Below are 17,721 nucleotides of genomic sequence, written 5' to 3' on the forward strand. Positions count from 1 at the left end.
CTCTTCGCCTGGATTTTTTTGGGGGGTGGGGGAAAGTGAAGGAAAAAATATTTTTCTTAGACTTCCATTCTGCTCTCAGGGCCTCACTTCACACTACTTGTTCTCTGTACCTGCTATTATACTCCACTCCCCACCTGGAAGGCTTCAAAATCCTAGCACAGGACACTACTTCACATCAATAAATGCCAAGCAACTTGGTACTTAGCTCCCTTCTCCATACCTCTTTATCAAGCAGGGCTACCTGCTTCTTCTCTTGAATTATTTGCTGCTTCACTTCATCCCGCTGTCCCAACAAGGAACGGAGAGTGTCACCGTGGACCTTTTCCTGCTGTGCGTTGGCCTTGCTCTCAGCCACAGCGTGCCTCTGAAGCAGCTCTTTGTTATCCTTCTCCAGGCGCTTTATCTCTGCCCTGTCCAAGAGAAGAGGGGCAGAGACTCTGAGGGGCGGCAGGATGACACGGCGAGACACAGCTGCGTGGGCACGGACCGGAGCACCATGGCAGCAGGTGTGCTGGTGAGTTTTGTTTGGGATTGGTGGCAGCGCCAGCTCAGAGGAGCTTTTGAGACACTGCTACAGAAACTCCTGGAAAGCTGGCGATTTGAATCTGAGCATGCATCTCCCCAACTCTGGGTGGGACAAGATGGAATGGGGAAGGGGAGAATCGGGACAGGATATACTCTCAAAAGAGAGCAGGCTTCAAGAGTTCAAAATTAGCAGCTCTGTGTAAAAAGACACAATAGATTTCAGGCCTTAGGGTGACTTATTGTGCCTTTACATCCCTGTGAAACAAGCAGTGTTGGGAACGCAGAATTTCTGATTTCCCTACAAAGAAAGTACTGTGTTTTGTAGGCCAGGGTAGAAGGCCAGAACTTCAAGGTTCTCAGGGGCAGGGATGATGAGTTAACGTTCATTAAGTGATCTAAACCAGAGTACGAAGAGAGAGAAGAATCCTAAATTCTCTGGGAACGTTTTATACTAAAGGGGCAGGAAGAGGTTGGACACACAGAATCATGAGTAGAAGATCTGAAACCATGTCAGCGTGCAAAAGCGCATAATGGCAAAAATAAAATGTTTGTCCATGCATGTACACATATGTGATAGATTGTGGGAGATGGAATTTGGCCGCATGTGCTAAAGAAAGGCAGGTTATATGCACAAACATGTCCACACTTGATGTGACCAAACCAATTGTCAGCTGTGTGTTGCCAGGAGCATATCAGTTGCTATGTGCCCTTGTGTTAAGTCAGTATCTGCTTCAGTACATGAGGTGGGGATTATTTCTTAACGCTCAGCTTACAGCTCTCTCCTTGCAGTAGGATGTACAATATTCAAATGCTCCCCAAATCCAAAACTGGATGTTTCAGAACAAGAGATGACAGGCTGTGCTCTGTGCCAAGAAAAATGGACAGGAGATAGCACCCCTCAATGCCATTATATACCACTCTCTCATCAAATTGTGGCACAACTGAAACTAAAGATTAGACAACTGGTCCAATGAAAGCAATTTAAGGCTGGTGATGGGCAACAGGCTTGTTTCTATTAGAAATCTGAATATGATGTAAAAGAGGGATCAGCTCATTCTTGCCCCCAATAAAAATATTTTGCAGGATTTGGTATAGCCTCCAAAACCCAAATGCATACACTGTGATGGTCTCTCCCAGACTACTTCCAGCTATCTAAAGAACTATGTCCATCTCCAGCGTAAGAGGACAGTACAACCATGACGTTCCTGCTGTGAACAGGGAAAAACAAAAGGGATCTCCAAAAGGGATCCAGAATTTTAGCAAGGGTATGAGATGAATACATACTTCTGCCTGCGAATGATTTCATGGGATTCGAAAGCGTAGGCATGACGGTTGCCTTCAAGGAGACGAAACTGGCGCTGGAGTTTGGCTAACTCGCTTTCGGCTAGTGGAACACAAAGCCAGTGAAGCAACAGGTGGTTTGGGGAGACAGAGGAAAGAAAGGTGGTTAGAAAGTCCAGCATGATGGCCTTCTCTTAAAGACCCCACCTATCACACCTGGCGCAAGAATTAGGGCAGAGACTAATGTGGTCCAGGATTGCAGAAAGAAGGGAACTTCCCTGCTGTGTTTGGCACAGATTTGATGAGCACAATCATGAGCAACTTAATGACTACCAGTGGTATTCCATTTATATAATGAGCTCCAGTTGGCTTTGTTAGGCTCGAGACAAACAGCTGTTTTTAAGAGAGCCAAAAGGGGTTTGAAAGAGGCTTCACTTTCCATGAACATGCCCACAGGTTTTGTCCCAATGTCACTTCTGAACAAACAGGTTTCGCAGGTTCCTGCAACAATAAAAAAGCCTCTAAGACCTGCCTGCCAGAGAACATGCTTTTCCTCATAGAATTCTGGGCGATGTGGTTAGTTAAGAGTTGCTGAAAATTATAACTCAGTGAGTGTGGACCCTCCAAGTGTCCCTATTTTCCAGGGACGCCCCTGATTTAGAGAAGCCATCCCGGTTTCTGATTTGATCCTGGAATGTCCCACTTTTCCTTAGAATGTCCCTATTTTCACTGGAGAAATGTTGGAGGGTATGGAGTTATCTGACCCCCAGGCCATCTGAAGGCAATCCTGTATAGGGAAGTTTTTTAATGTTCAATGTTTTATTACCTTTTTATGTATGTTGGAAGCTTCCCAGAGGTGCTGGGGCAACCTAGTCAGATGTGTGGGGTATGAATAGTGAAATTATCATTAAGGAATGGGACATCCCTATTTTCATTGGATAAATGTTGGGCGGTATGCAAGTGCCCAGAATTCTTTGAGGGAAAGAATGTGCTTTAAAGGTATGGTGCATACACAGCCTTCATGTACACAGCAATCCTTCTTTCAAAGAGCCTTCAATTCTCTGAAGAAACAACACATACAGTACACAAGTGTCAATAGCCTCCATGTAGCCAAATGATAGGTCTCTTTGATCACTATCAGGTTCCTGGACCCAGGGAATCCTTGAGTCTTCAGAGCTTGGGAAGACTCTGGGAGGAGTTGGTAGAGCTGCTTTTGTGCTCCTGATCTAGGCAGCCCTGATGTGTGGCATGCTTTGATCAGTGCTGAGCCCAATCATTCAGTGCAGTTTATGAGGAAAGGACTGAGGAACAGAAGAGGCTGTGCTGTCTTTCAGGGGAGGCAGCCAGGGGAGCGAGGAAATACCTGTTCCCTCCTCATCAGGACATGATTGCTTTTCTGATCAGGTGCTAATAGTGCCAAGAACAGACAAACCTTTATTCTACACTCCAGCCTTATGGCCCCTTGGCGGCAGACAGGCTCTTGTTTTGTTCCTCGACTGCCATTTTTTGTTCACTCTCAGAAAAGCGAATGACTCAGTCTCTGGATCCTCACAAAGCCACTGACTCATGCCCACATGTGTCCCCCGTATGCTAGCAAGGATTTGGACAATTTGTACCTCCGCTACTTTAATTTAGTCCCTGCTGCTTTTCAAAGCCAACATTCACTTAAGAGGCCTAGTTCAAAGAGTAATTCTTACAAGCTAACCAAGACATGTGGAAAACAGCCAAGGCTCCCTGGTTCTGTCTCTTTGGCCTCATTCTTTGGATACAAAGGCCTTATTTCTCATCCCTCTACTCCCTTTCAAAAGCAGTCCCCTTTAGCAACATTTTTGCTTGGCTTGAAAAATATCCCCCAACTCCTTCCTAGTCACCCTGGCAAAAACTGAAAGGAAATATATATTATTTCATGTAGCTGTCAAAGAAGGAGATACCCTCTTAGCTTTATTTTTGTATCAGATTTTGCAGAACTGTCTGGTACCTTCAGTTTGCTTCAACCTGGGATCAGTTTCAGTGAGTCTGATGTAGTTATACACATTTCACTGCAGACAGTGAGCTACTAGCATAAATCTTCTCAGTAAAAATATTTATTATTGCTGGTTTCATAGCTTTCTACATACATGCACTGGCCTAAGACCACAGCAATATTGTCCATGAAAACCCTTTATAAAAATGCCAAATATGTATATGTATATGTGTGTGTGTGTGTGTGTGTGTGTATATATATATATATGATGACATGGGTGCTTTATAGCAGAGACTTAGGCTAAGAAGTGTCATGGGAAGTTCCCTAACCACAAGAACGTTTGCCATAACGTCAGCTGAATATCCACATGTTGTCAATGCATTAAAGCATGCAGCAATTCAGAAAAGCCTGCACTAACCCCAAACTTCAAAAGTTTAAACTGCTCTGTGAGACAGCAAGAGTGCTCTGCTGATATTTCACAAAGTTTGAGGGTGGAAGGATGCTGTGAGGGAAAACAGCAGCCGCTAAAACACTATGGGAAGAGCAAGAATATATATGGATTTCAGCCTGGAATAATCACATTGGTGGAAACAATATTGCAGTGAGCTCAGCGAAATCAGGGCAGGCCCTCACCAAATCCAGACTTCGGCCATCATCGTTAAAGGATGTCTCCCTGTTCAGAGAAAGTAGACCTCTAAATACCAGATGTTTGAGACGAAATGGGGACTGTCACTTCCATGTTCTGCTTGTGAGTTTCCAAAAGCATCTAGCCAGCTGTCAGAAACAGAATGTCTTGGATCCAGAGAGACTTAATCCAATCCAAGGAGACTTTTATGTGCACAGCAAACTGAATGGAGAAAGTGGGCCAGAGAATGACCTTTCTGTTTCCCTATTCCAATGTGTGTGTGTGGGGGGGGGATTTTCCATTCAAATGACACTGGGATCACATCACAAGCTGCATCCAGGGACTCTAGTGTTACAAGCTTCCCACAACAATATTCCCAAATGCAAATTCTGGCTATGCAAGTGTTCCTACAGCGGTATCCTCACTTCCCTCCATAGGAATTTACCAAGGCCTTCCAAGTCCACGTCACTGCCATCTGAGCGGAGGCTTGAAGCAGATTTGAAGAACGGCATCTTCGGTTTCTTCCTGCTGGTGGAAAAAAATGATAAAACAAAGTGGGAGGCTAGCAGGTGAGAATCACTGTCATAAAATAACTCATTCATGAAAAACAGTGCAGCATACTGCATAAAACATTTGAACGGGGAGACCCAGGTTGGAACACTGCTCACCATGACATTTCCCAGTCTGATCTTGGGCCAATCACATGAGCTTAACCAAGGGGGGCGGGGGGGCAGCTGTCCCCCCCCAGATCAAGTAAAACAATAGAAATACTTAACTGACCAATCACATTGGTTCTCCCCCCCTAACAAAAACCTGGCTACGCCAATGGCCAGTCACTACATCTTAGTCCAGTGGTTCTCAAAGTTTTTTTTTCTGGGCCAGGCTTTCAGAATAAAAATTTGCTTGTGCCACACTGATTTTTTTATTGATAAGAAATACAATGGAAAACAAAAAGAACTCCTAGCAGTGCTTGATTTATAACAATGAACACAACACTATGAAAAACTATCCATCCACTATGAAAAACTATCCATCCATATTCTGCATATTCTGCAAATAAAAAAACAAATATTTTGATACTAATCTACACTACGCTACACTGAAGAATGTTTCTTTGATTGTCCACAAATCTTTCCACCACACTTGCCATCATCTCTTGCCACACCTCAGGGGTGCTAGGACAATTAACGGCAAGGGAGCAAGACACCTCTATTCTGTATTCTGAGCTCCCTGAATAAAAACATAAATAAATCCAAATTAAAGCACACATATAAAATGGCAATCCAACATTTTCTCCCGCCAACTGACATTCATTCTACCAGCATGCACAACGCCACAAAAACCTCTAACCAGCTGCATGCATCTAAATCAGGGCTCTGCTTTGTTCCTGGCAATTATATTTTCATGTATTTTAGAGTCTGGCAAACGGCCTTGCGAGATCAATGCACCCTGAAAGGCAGGTTTAAAAAAATAAACTTCATTCTAACTCAGTACTTCATATGCAGTCTCTTCTGCTGCAATAGCCAGGATACTTCAATCCATTACACAGAATCATAGAATCATAAAGGGATCCCAAGAGTCTTCTAGTCCAGACCCCTGCGATGCAGGAATCCTGCCCACAGCCATCATTGGGTGGGTTCAAACCACCAACCTTCTGGTTAACAGCCGGGTACACCGGCCCATTGTGCCACCTGAGGGACAATTTGTGCCTTCAGTATTTCACCTTTTAAAAACTCCCATCCATCTTGAATTATCTTCTCTTTGAGTATTTGTGACCATGAGACTTCACCTAATAGTTCCTTAAGAAGTATTGAAAGACTTCTAAAGGTACCAATAACGTTCAAGAGCCCAGACTTATAAATATAATCATTTCCCTGCTTGCCTGAGGTGGCAGAGAACTGCCTCAAGATGCCTATGCTCAGGAAGCTTTACAAGAGTTCCCTCTTTCTTTCAGTGTTAAGACATCAAAACTAGGGGGGCTTTGGGCTAAAATGGCAATATATAAATTACTTAAAACAAATGATTAACGTAGGTGGTGGTAGCAATTAAAAAAGTTGTGGGCCAGAAACTTGTGCAGACTTATCTGCATATCCTCCAACATTTCTCTGATGAAAACAGGGTCAACCTGTTAAACAGCAGCAGCAACAATCGTTTTATTATTTATACCCCACCCATCTGACTGGGTTGCCCCAGCCGCTCTAGGCAGCTTCCAACGTATATAAAAATATAATAAAATATTAAACATTTAAAAACTTCTCGATGCAGGGCTGCCTTCAGGTGTCTTCTAATAGTTGTATAGTTACTTATCTCCTTGGCTCGGGGGTCACATAGCTCCAATGAAGATAGGGACACCCTACCACACCCTCCAATATTTCTCCAATGAAAATAGGGACATCCTAAGGAAAAGCAGGACATTCCAGGATCAAATCAAAACTGGAGTGGCTTCTGTAAATCTGGAACTGTCCCTGGAAAATAGCAACACTTGGAAGGTCTGTATTTGCAAGGCTGCAAAATACAAGAAAGGGGTAAGCCATAGAGTGTGAGTGATATGAACACTGGCAAGGCCACGATACACGATACAGCTGCAGAGTGAAAACTTTTTAAGCAGTCTCTAATGAAACAGCCAACTATGTAACAACAAGCCCTTAAAACTAGTGTCTTAATAGATCAACTTCTCAGTAACAAAGAGGATGTACAAACCTTGTAATGCCCACCTCTTTCGCCTCACATTTTATTGGCTGAAAAACTATGAATGTAATTAGCAGGGCTGGAGGGTTTTGTGGTTGTTGTTTTTTAAACAATTCCACTGTGGGTGCCTTTGTGGTGAAAAGGACAGTCCACTTTTCATTTTAAAAATGAACATTTAAACTAAAATCAGGTGTGCATGCAGCATTTCCCTTTGTTGCCTTTATTGCTTTCTTGTGGTCCAGCTGAATGACCACAAAAATGCTGCTGCTGTAAGTAACATCTTAGTAGAACCACCCTTCCTGAAACACAATAACCTCTGGTACTTAGCACAAGACACACAGAGACACACACACCATGTTACTTCTTAAATATATCCCATCCAATAGTTTTACGACCACAGCAAGCAGCATAATGCATTAGCACTCACTAAATTTTGCCCACACTTAAATCCGCTCATCTCTTTTCAAATCACACATCTACCTCATCCTTCTTCATATACATACCATTCTCCCCTTTCCATCCAAATTCATCCCATGCCTGTTTTCCCACTATACCTAAACACCCTCTTATCCAAAATCTGTATAAAAATGCAGCTTTCTCAGCATCTGTGAACTGGATTAATCAGCCCCACCTCCCGCTCCAAAAGCATTAAGTAGAAGTACCTTTGCTCTCTACTGGAGAGCCACTCTGACAGCTATGCACTTTATGTATAGGCAATCTGTTTGGGGGATGCTGTGGTGCAAACTCCTGGGCTCTCCTGCCAGCAGCACACGTTGCCTTTGTCAACTCAGTTGTTAGCAACCGTCTCCAGGAAATGCATCAGCTCTTCACCAGTCCTAATGAATGAGGAAGGGCAAGAGGAGAGTAAAAAGAGAGCAGGTTACATACAACTGATTAGGAAGGCATTATGAGGATTCCTGGGTTCTCTAAAAGGGTAATCTAGGGGGCCAGCTAAAACAGGGAGCAAAAGTAGAAGAGGGCTCCAGGGTTTATTTGATAAGGTAAAGCAGGGGTTGAAGGTTATGGTGGACCCGAGATCCAAATGAGCTCAAATGAGACTGCTGTCTTAGAGCCCAAGAAAGAGCAAGTTATTTTGAATTCTCAAAGATAAAGGGAGGTTAAATTTGTATGAGTTATAGAGCAATAGCTTCTGAATCTACTGGGAAGGTAGTAGGGTCTAATGAGTTATAAGAGTCATGAAAGTCAAACACACAGAGAAAAGGCTTATCTAGGAACATCTGGTTAGTTTAGACACATTTTTCTCCTTTTCCTACCCTTCCTTATACTTTGCAATCCCTGCCCCCCAGCCCTACATACAACAGTCCTTTAACTTTCCACCATGCCACACAGGGTCCTAATACTTTGAGATGTACCTAAGGCTCTACCAGGACATAACATCGTAATTGTCAGGTCATCTTGTTCCATGGATTTCTCAGGTCAGAATGTCAGCTGCCTACAACTACTGCTGTGTGCATTTCTAATCACAACAGCCCGAGAAAGCAGGAATTTAGTAGCTATATTTCCATTTACTGTCCCCGCCCCTTCTCCTCAGGAAGTGCTTCATCTGCTTAATTTCTGTGTTCCATACCACAGCGACAGTTAGAAAAAGAGATGGCAACCCTGCCTAGCATTGTATATTGTTGGTGGGCACCAAGTAAATGCACCAAAGCTCCTATCTGCTTCCATGACCAATTGCCAGCATGTTATGCCAAAGCTTTAATGTACCAGATCCAGGACATGAGAGTTCAGGTATCAAACAAGTGAAGGGTCACAGCTCATGCCAATATCATTGAAGATCATGCTAAGACCCTGTGAGGGCATATGATGCTTAGCAGCTCCAAGGACCCTAACAGGATGTGGCAGTGCAGTGTAGTGGTTAGACTGTAGGACCTAGCAGGCCAGGGTTCAAAACTCCACTCAGCTGTGAAGCTCACTGAGCAACCTTAAGCCAGCCATTGTCTTATCAATCTAAACTACCTCACAGGGTTGTTCTGAGGATTACATAGGGGCAGGGAAGAGCCATATCCACCTCCTTGAGCTCCTTGGAGGAAAAATAGGATACAAAGGTAATACTAAAATCCCAATACTAATGTGTTTGGAGGTACACACCTACTCCAAAGACCCAGCAGGTGACCCCAAAGCCTGACCTCACCAAAGTTCTCTATAACCATGCCAAGGCACCTGAACCACCCCCTAGGTCCTGGTAGATCATGCTAAACCCCCCATGTTGCCATGCGGCTATGGGGCTCAGTCACACTGCAACCCCTACAAGTCATGCCAAATTCCTTTGAATGTGCTAAGCCCCCCATGTCCTGTAAGGCCACACTGGAAGTCCTGCAAAGTCACGTGACTCCGAATTATCATCTCACAATCACACAAACCCCTCAATGTCCCCCTGCTTCGCCCTCTCCAGATTTACTCAAACCATACAGAGGATCCCAGCAGTCCCTAAGCCCCACCCCTTCTGGTAAGCCCATCCCTTTACCTTACAGGCCTGCATTCCCACTGCGCATGTGCGAAATTAACAGTTCCTTCCTTTCTCCCCCCTCCCTCTCTAGCCTCTCGTTCTACCACCTTCCAGATTAGTTCTAGGCACATGCGCAGTGTGAGACTTCGTAGCTGCCCGGCGCGGGGCGGGCGCGGGGCGACGTACGTAAAGGATCGACGACGCGGGAGGGTTGCCATGGCAACTTTCCATCGGCAATGGCCCTTGCCAAACCACATCCCTCCCTCAGTTTGTCCCACTGCTGCTGGTTGCCATGGAGACTGTTTCAGAAAGGAAGCTCGCGAGGGCTGGGAGATAATGAGGCACCGCGAAGGGAAATATGACAGGCTTTGTATGGGGCAGGAAGAGGGCTGTTTCGGAAAAAGGGGAAACTTTGCACCAGCCCCTTGACTGAGGGGAAATTTTGTATGGAGGAGAAATGACTAGTAATTTTGAGTATTTTTTTTGCTCGACTGGCAAATTATAAACTTCCCCCGCTGCCTTCCAGTTATACATTCATTTATTCAATATTCTTTTTGTGCCTTTTTAGTGAAGGGCAGGATATAATTCCCATATTGATATGGGGGAAATGCAGGGTTCCATGTCTATGTGTTTCTCAATTTTTACTTATCATTGTATTTATAGCCCATCTTTTCCTCCAAGGAGCTCATGGTGGCTTACATGGTCTCCTCATTTTATCCTCATAACAACCTTGTAGGCAGGTTAGGGTATACTACTGAGCTTCAAATCCTCACCATACATTTAAGGCACTATTATACTACTTCAACTGTAATGGGGAATCCTAGGAACAGTTTTCTTAAGGGTGCTGACCTCACAGAGCTACAATTCCCAGCACACTAAAAAAAACAACCCACTACAGTTCCCAGTATTCCCCGTAACTGTTAAAATGGTAAAATTCTGCTTTAAATATATGGTGTGGGTTTGACCTTATAGCTGTGTGGGAATTTGAACCTTGACTTCCCAGATCCTAGTTTGATACTCTTAATCAGACAAGTTATGTTTCTAGCCTTCATGGTTATGGATGAGGAAAGGGGTAGTGGTTAAAGCATAGTTTCTAGTCCTCATGGTTGCAAGGAGGCAATCTTAAAACAGAAAGTGCACGCATTCTTGGGAACTGGGAGATGCAATAGCATTATAAGCAAGCCCTTTCCTGTCACTTCTTACCCTCCCACAGAATAAATCAGGTTAACATAAGAGGGCAGCCTCAGACTATTCAGATAGCTGGGTTGGTGTACATCACTGCACTGAAGTTTCTGGTTGTGGATGACAGCTCTGCTTGGGGAACCTCACAACATTGCAAGTCTCTAGCTCTCCCTTCATATGTGTGTGTCATTCAATACTTAAACCCATGTTCCAGTCAAGGTGAATGGGCAGTATTTATATTTTACTAGCACACTTTCATTAGGAGTCACACCTCTGATGGGGTTGATCTGTCAATACTCCAAAATGTGGAACTTTGACTGAATTTTGCCATGGCTTTGCTTGTGTGCTCAGAGCTTGGTTTTGTAAAGTGGAGTCCTGTAATTTTTTTGGTGTCCAAGAATCAGGTTGGGGGATCAGCTGAAATAAGGGATAGATTAGTTCTATGATAGTTTTGCTCTGTGTATGCAGAGTAGCTGGCATTCTGAGGTGGAAGAATGGACTATATTACATCTGAATGCTGATGGAGGATCCTGCGCATTGTCAAAAAATTCCTGCAAGTAGAAAAATAGTATACCAGGAAGCAGACATGGGGTGGCCCCATGTCCCAGGTCTTGTCTGTCAACATGAGAAGACCTACCGAGTTCATCATTCTGTTCCCACAGCGGCCAACCAGATGTCTATGGGAAGTCTGAAAGCAGGACTTGAGTCCAACAGCACTCTCCCTCTCCAGCTGCCTTCATCAGTGGAGAGAGAACATACTGTAGCCATTGATCTATTGTGGGGCATTGGATCTGGTCACCTCTCCTGAAAAAGGATATTGTAGAGTTGGAAAAAAATTCAGAACAGGGCAACCAAAATAATCAAGGGAATGAAGCAACTCCCCTATGAGGAGGAAAGGTTACAACATTTGGGGCTTTTTAGTTCATAGGAAAGGTGAGTAAGAGGTGACGTGCATAGAAGTGTATAAAATTATACATGAGAAAGTAGAGAGAAAAAGGTTTTACTCCCTTCTCTCATAACGCTAGCAATGTACCTAGCAGTGCCCTTGAAGCCTGGACTATAAGCATTCCCTCTAATATGCTAATAGTTTCCCTTTACTTGTAGGGAGATTTTTGGTTGGTTTTTGTTTTGTTTTGTTTTTTGTTTTAATGTAGGAGAAGATAAAAAAATTGTACACACACACACACTCCGCCACTCCTTGCAGCCTGAATTCTACTCTACCACTTGCCTATTCATTCAGATGCCTCTTTGTAAACCAGGCAATTAGTGGGAATCCGTCTGGGACTATTTTTAAACTTGTGCTATGATTTCCATTTTTGCCCTTGAGCTTCACTTTACTTTCTGGATAAATAAATACTTTCATTGAAAAGGCAATTAATCCAGTCACTCCCTGTTCCAACTCTTCTCTTGCCAGTCCTTCCCTTCCCCGTACCTCTCATCCACTCTACACCACAAGAACATATATACGTGATCACACACTCTTGTACTCGCATGTTAATTATTCTGGAATAGTTAACAGACTCTGGTCCCGTAACCATGGCTATCTCGAGTGCATATGCAGAAAGGTGAAATAGATACTTTACAAAAAAATGTAATATTTTTAAGTGCCCAGCAGGATAGAAGCAATCATGATTTGCTTATTTATTTATTTAACCCCTGCTCTTCGGGATCCTTCTGGATGGAAAAGAGGGGTTGAACTAAAATAAGTAAACAAGCTATTATAGTATTGTTATGGTATAAGAGATAGAAGATAGGGTGCGGCAGAGGGGGAGAAATAAAAACACCATGGAAAACAGAGTATATTCAAGTGTATATGTTAAACTTCTGAAAATTTAATTTAAAAAATAAGTAAACAAACAACTGTCATAAATAACTCCATCCAGAAAGGTGCACTAAAAGGCAGTAGAAAATCCAACCTTTTACCAATCTATAGACACCATGACTATAAATGTGGCAGGGAGGTAAGTGGGTATGAGCAGGCCACTAATCTGGATTAAGTGATCTTGAAGATGTACTGTGGAAAATTTCCCCCAGTTTTAAATCTTAAATTGTTTATGGATTGTATACTTTGCATTAACAGTAAATTTAAATATTGCTATAGGTTCTGGGTGCCAGAGTTTGTGAGTGCAAGTCACCCATAATTTTTGAATTCAGTAAAAGAATTAAATTTAGTTCCTGCTAATGAGCCAGGCCAGCTCCGGCAGAGCTAGCTGGATGGGGGCTATTGGAAGAACAGGCTGATGATGGCCTGTCATTAAGTCTTCTTTGGCGATCACTTGTAGCTGAGTAACATTGTCTTCCATAAACACGGTTTTAACAATGAGTCCGTAAGTGACTGTGGAGGCCAATTTTCTGTATCCACACGTCCTTCCACAGTGGGGATATTGGTTTCCGAGCGGGAGTTGATCACAGTGTGGATTTGCGAAGAGTGCCTTCCTCTTAGCACGTTTCTCCCTTGCATCCTGAGTTCGAGTGTCTTCAAAGCCCATGACACCTTTGGTAAAGGCTGTTCTCCAACTGGAGCGCTCGCAGGAAAGTGTTTCCCAGTTGTCAGTGTTTATACAGTACTACATTTTTTTTAGATTTGCCTTGAGACAATCTTTAAACCTCTTTTGTTGACCACCAGCATTAAGCTTTCCATTTTTAAGTTCAGAATGGAGTAGTTGCTTTGGAAGACGATCATCAGGCATCCGCACAATATGACTAGTCCAACAAAGTTGAAGAATCATTGCTTCAACACTGGTGATCTTTGCTTCTTCCAGTACACTGATATTAGTTCACCCGCCTTCCCAAGTAATGTGTAAAAAAATTTCAGAGACACCGTTGGTGGAATCTTTCAAGGAGTTGGAGATGGCGTTTATAAGTGGTCCATGTTTCACAAGCATATAGTAAGGTTGGTAGTACAATAGCTTTGTAAACGAGCGTTTTGGTTTCCCTGCGAATGTCCCGGTCCTCGAACACCCTGCACTTCGATCGGGAGAAAGCCACACTCGCAGAGCTCAGGCGATGCTGGATTTTGGCATCAATGCTGGCCCTTGTGGAAAGATAACTGCCTAGGTAGGAGAAGTGATTGACATTTTCCAGTGTTACACCATTGAGTTGGATTTGTGGTGCTACAGAGGGGTTATTTTGTACTTGTTAGTGCAGCACTTTGGTTTTTTGGATGTTGAGTGATAGGCCAATATTTTTGTAAGCTTCTGCAAAGATATTTAGGATGGTTTGGACTTGGTCATCCTCTGAGCGTGCACACACTACGTTGTCATCAGCATACTGAAGCTCTATGACGGAAATTACGGTAACCTTACTCTTTGCTTTCAGCCTGCTCAGATTGAAGAGCTTTCCATCTGTTCGACACATGATTTCTACTCCAGTGGGGAGTTTCCCGTCGACAAAGTGTAGGATCATCGCAATGAAAATAATGAACAGAGTTGGGGCAATAACACAACCCTGTTTAACACCTGATCCCAATTAAAACCATCAACAAGGCAAAATACTCTGATACAGAGAGGAAATACTCCACTCTGATCTCTAGGTAATTAACAAAAGATAGTACCAGAGTTGGGAGGAGAAAGTTTCCAGGGTTGTAGTGGGCAATAATATAAGCAAACAGGAAAAAAGTGTCCCTTTTGCAAACTGGAGGGGATAGGGCAGAGCATGAGGTGGGTAATCTGTTTTCTGCTGCAGAGAGAGTGAGACACAATGTTTAGGGTCTCTTGCAATCAAAGGCTGCAGCAATGGAAGGAACAGGGCTCTTTTAGGATGTGAATGTTCTGCACTCTCTCCATCTAGGCTTAGGTTGTATATATGTGTAAATAAACCATATATCATAAAGACGCCACAGTCTCTGCTGTGTCTCATTGTCCAAAAGGAAAGACAGACCCTGGTAAGCATGCCTGGTCCCCCTGGAATCTCACACCGCTCAGACATTGGGCGGTGTGTAACAAGATGTTGAGCCATTTAATGTGAGTGGGAGGGAATCTCCCCCCCCCTTTTAATTTTTGTTTCATTACAGAGTTTTCTGCAAATAATTAGCTTCCCATACCTTGGTCGCTTCCAGATCACCTATTTATTGAGCACTCATGCTGATTTGTGTTATTGAATCTTGAAGTGCCCATCCTACAGTCCAGTTTCTCACCTCAAGGGTATGTTAAAAATAGTTACACATTCTGGAGTAGTGAATATGCTGCCAGAACAGTCCTCCCTTTTCCTTTTTCCCTTTTGTGGAAAATAAAGTACCCTAAACTGCAAATAAGTTGTCATAAGTAATCTGAGCTTTAATTTCTTCGTGATTTTTTTCTACCATTGCTAGGAACCATAAATTGGATTACAACTGTTGATACTATTAATCATGCAGCTATCAACATACAAGACATGAATTACTTGTGTAAATGTCTTTGTTAACGCCTCACAAAATATTTAACAGACTGTGTACACATTGTGTACACACCATACATTTAAGGGCACACACACAAATTCTGGGATCTATAGCTTATCCCTCACAGCTTCAATTCTTAGCACTCTTTAAAAACTACGTATGGTTCCCAGGATTCTTCGGGAGAAGCCATGTGTTTTAAATATATGGTGTATACACAGCCTTATGCTGATGTAATATTTACATTTTGTTGCATGATACAATTTATTCTTTAAATGTCAGTTCACAAAACAAATAATTCTGCCCCATTTGTATCTTTTCTTGCTCTCCCTTCAATAAGCTAACAGCTATGTACTTAGCTTTCTAGTGCAATCCCATGTATATTTAAATAGAAATGTTCTACGGTATTCAGGGCAGTGTACTCCCTAATAAGGGTATTTACTATTGCTACTCTAGATGTGTCCTTGGGTTCCACCTGATTTTGGTGCCCCATTGTGGAAGTTGTTAATGTGAGGCAGAGAAGTATCAGACCTGGATAAAATGACCCAGTGGTGAAAGAGAGGTAGTCTGCGCATGCTTGGGGACACATTCATTTTATGAATACTTTGGGGCTGGATCACCATAATTGTTTTGGGAAGGAACTGGGCTGAGCCTTGGCTCAGATACAGCCCTTGTTTCTTCATTGGATTGATTGATTGATTGATTGATTGTGAGGCCCAGGCCCAGTAAATTTTAGACTGTCCTAGGAATACAATAACCCAGATAATTGGACTAATGGTAGAATCAGGACAGACTGGAGAAAGCACTTCTTTATACATTTTATAATTATTATATAAAATGTATAATATCAGGGCTTTTTTCAGCCGGAACTCACCAGAACTCAGTTCTGGCACCTCTCATGTAGGCACCATTGCCATTATAAGAGAACAAGGGAGGCGTTCATGGTGAGTTCCGGCACCTCTTTTTCCAGAAAAATAGCACTGTATAATATGTTTTATTGATTGCCACAATAAGCAGCGATGGCCACTTCACTGTCTTAGGACATTTCCAGAGAGTCACCGTGGGACTCCATCACATACCAGCAAATTCAGGTTGTTCAGTTAAAGCTTATGTGGTGGAGTCCTTGCACAACAGACCCCAAACTCCAAAAAATCTGATTGTTTTTATAATAAGGAAAATGTGGGGGAAATGCACAGGATAGTGTGGGGCGAGATTTGCTTAACATCCCCATAGTAAAGGCAGAAGAGTGCTCAATCAACAGATTGTCTGGAAATGACCTTACGTGTGGGTTAAACCACAGAGCCTAGGACTTGCCGATCAGAAGGTTGGCGGTTCGAATCCCCACGACAGGGTGAGCTCCCATTGCTCGGTCCCTGCTCCTGCCAACCTAGCAGTTCGAAAGCACATCAAAGGGCAAGTAGATAAATAGGTACTGCTCCGGCAGGAAGGTAAATGGCGTTTCCGTGCGCTGCTCTGGTTCGCCAGAAGCGGGTTAGTCATGCTGGCCACGTGACCGGAAGCTGTACGCCGGCTCCCATGGCCAATAAAGCAAGATGAGCGCCGCAACCCCAGAGTTGGTCACGACTGGACCTAATGGTCAGGGGTCCCTTTACCTTTACCTAGACAAGTAAACTGAGCATAGGTCTGTCCATAGTCATTAGTAATGAAAGCTGCTCAGACACAGTGGAGAGCCAGCCTCCTGCTTGTGGTCTTCTTAGGGGCCTCTGATTGGCCACACTCAGAAATGGGATGCTGAACTAGATGGATATTTGACCTGACCCAATAGGAGTCTTCTTATATACTTTCTAGCTTTTCTTTCCTATTCCAGTAAACATATTTTCCTTCCAAGGCTCCAAGGTTGAATATGATTGCAGTACTTCATTAAAGATTAAACGGAGACCAGGTTTTCCTCTCCTTCTACAAGTAGCATAGCAAAAGAAGGAAGATGGAGTTGTCTGTCCACAGTTACTACAGGTATGGACAGTTATTATATACTTTTAAGCTTTGTACAGGAATGCCAGAGTGTACCTCTTTGCCTTTTGGGACTTTTTGGCCCCTCTTTACATTTCTGACCCCTCTGTGGGTGCTTCCAGACTGTCGTTAAAACGAAATTCAATCACAAATTCAGGTTGTGTATTTATAGCTGAATGAGAGGTCCTGTGCAGCTTCTTTGAGTCCAATCCCCCCACCTTTTCTTTCCAGTAAGGTGAAAGGGAAACGTACTGGAAAGTGTGGGATAACACTTGTTTTTGCACAATGGTCATCCAACCTCTCCTCCATTTAACTTCCCTGCAAACAAATCGGGATGAATGTCCAAAAGCTGGTCTGGCAAGTCCACACAGAGGATAATTCTGAAGATAATTCATTTGAAGAAGTGGGTTCCAGTCCACGAAAGTGCATGTCACAGTAAACTTGTTGTGCGACGTGTGTGTGTGTGTGTGTGTGTGTGTGTGTGTGTAGGGGGGTGGTTCAGTAATAGGAAAAGACCCCCCTTTTCACCTGGCAGCGCTTCTGTGTCTTAATAGTTTCGTGACAGGCAGATATAGGTTCCCCCCACCCCACCCCACCTCCCTTTCCGGACAAGAAAGTGAAATGGTGAAAAAGACTGAGTGGTTTCT

The 17,721-nt window shown here is 43.4% G+C and overlaps 1 protein-coding gene and 1 long non-coding RNA gene across 2 annotated transcripts in view; one reads left to right on the forward strand and one right to left on the reverse strand.

The window, feature by feature from the left end:
• Positions 1-5,141, reverse strand: part of ODAD1 (outer dynein arm docking complex subunit 1) — a 20,824-nt gene extending 15,683 nt beyond the window's left edge. Inside the window, exons 1-3 of the mRNA XM_053360929.1 lie at positions 4,840-5,141; positions 1,810-1,909; positions 221-410 (exon numbers count right to left, since the gene is read on the reverse strand). Of these exons, the coding sequence (XP_053216904.1) occupies positions 221-410; positions 1,810-1,909; positions 4,840-5,065 (516 nt within the window). The 5' untranslated portion in view covers positions 5,066-5,141. The remainder of the gene's footprint in view (positions 1-220; positions 411-1,809; positions 1,910-4,839) is intronic.
• On the forward strand, positions 402-17,535 carry LOC128399455 (uncharacterized). Its single transcript, XR_008327229.1, has 6 exons — positions 402-514; positions 4,832-4,963; positions 11,394-11,664; positions 14,789-14,873; positions 15,560-15,665; positions 16,953-17,535. It is a non-coding gene; the product is annotated as an uncharacterized LOC128399455 (long non-coding RNA).
• The last annotated feature ends 186 nt before the right edge of the window (positions 17,536-17,721 follow it).

Source organism: Podarcis raffonei, chromosome 13 (assembly GCF_027172205.1).
Source record: "Podarcis raffonei isolate rPodRaf1 chromosome 13, rPodRaf1.pri, whole genome shotgun sequence".
NCBI lineage: Eukaryota > Metazoa > Chordata > Lepidosauria > Squamata > Lacertidae > Podarcis > Podarcis raffonei.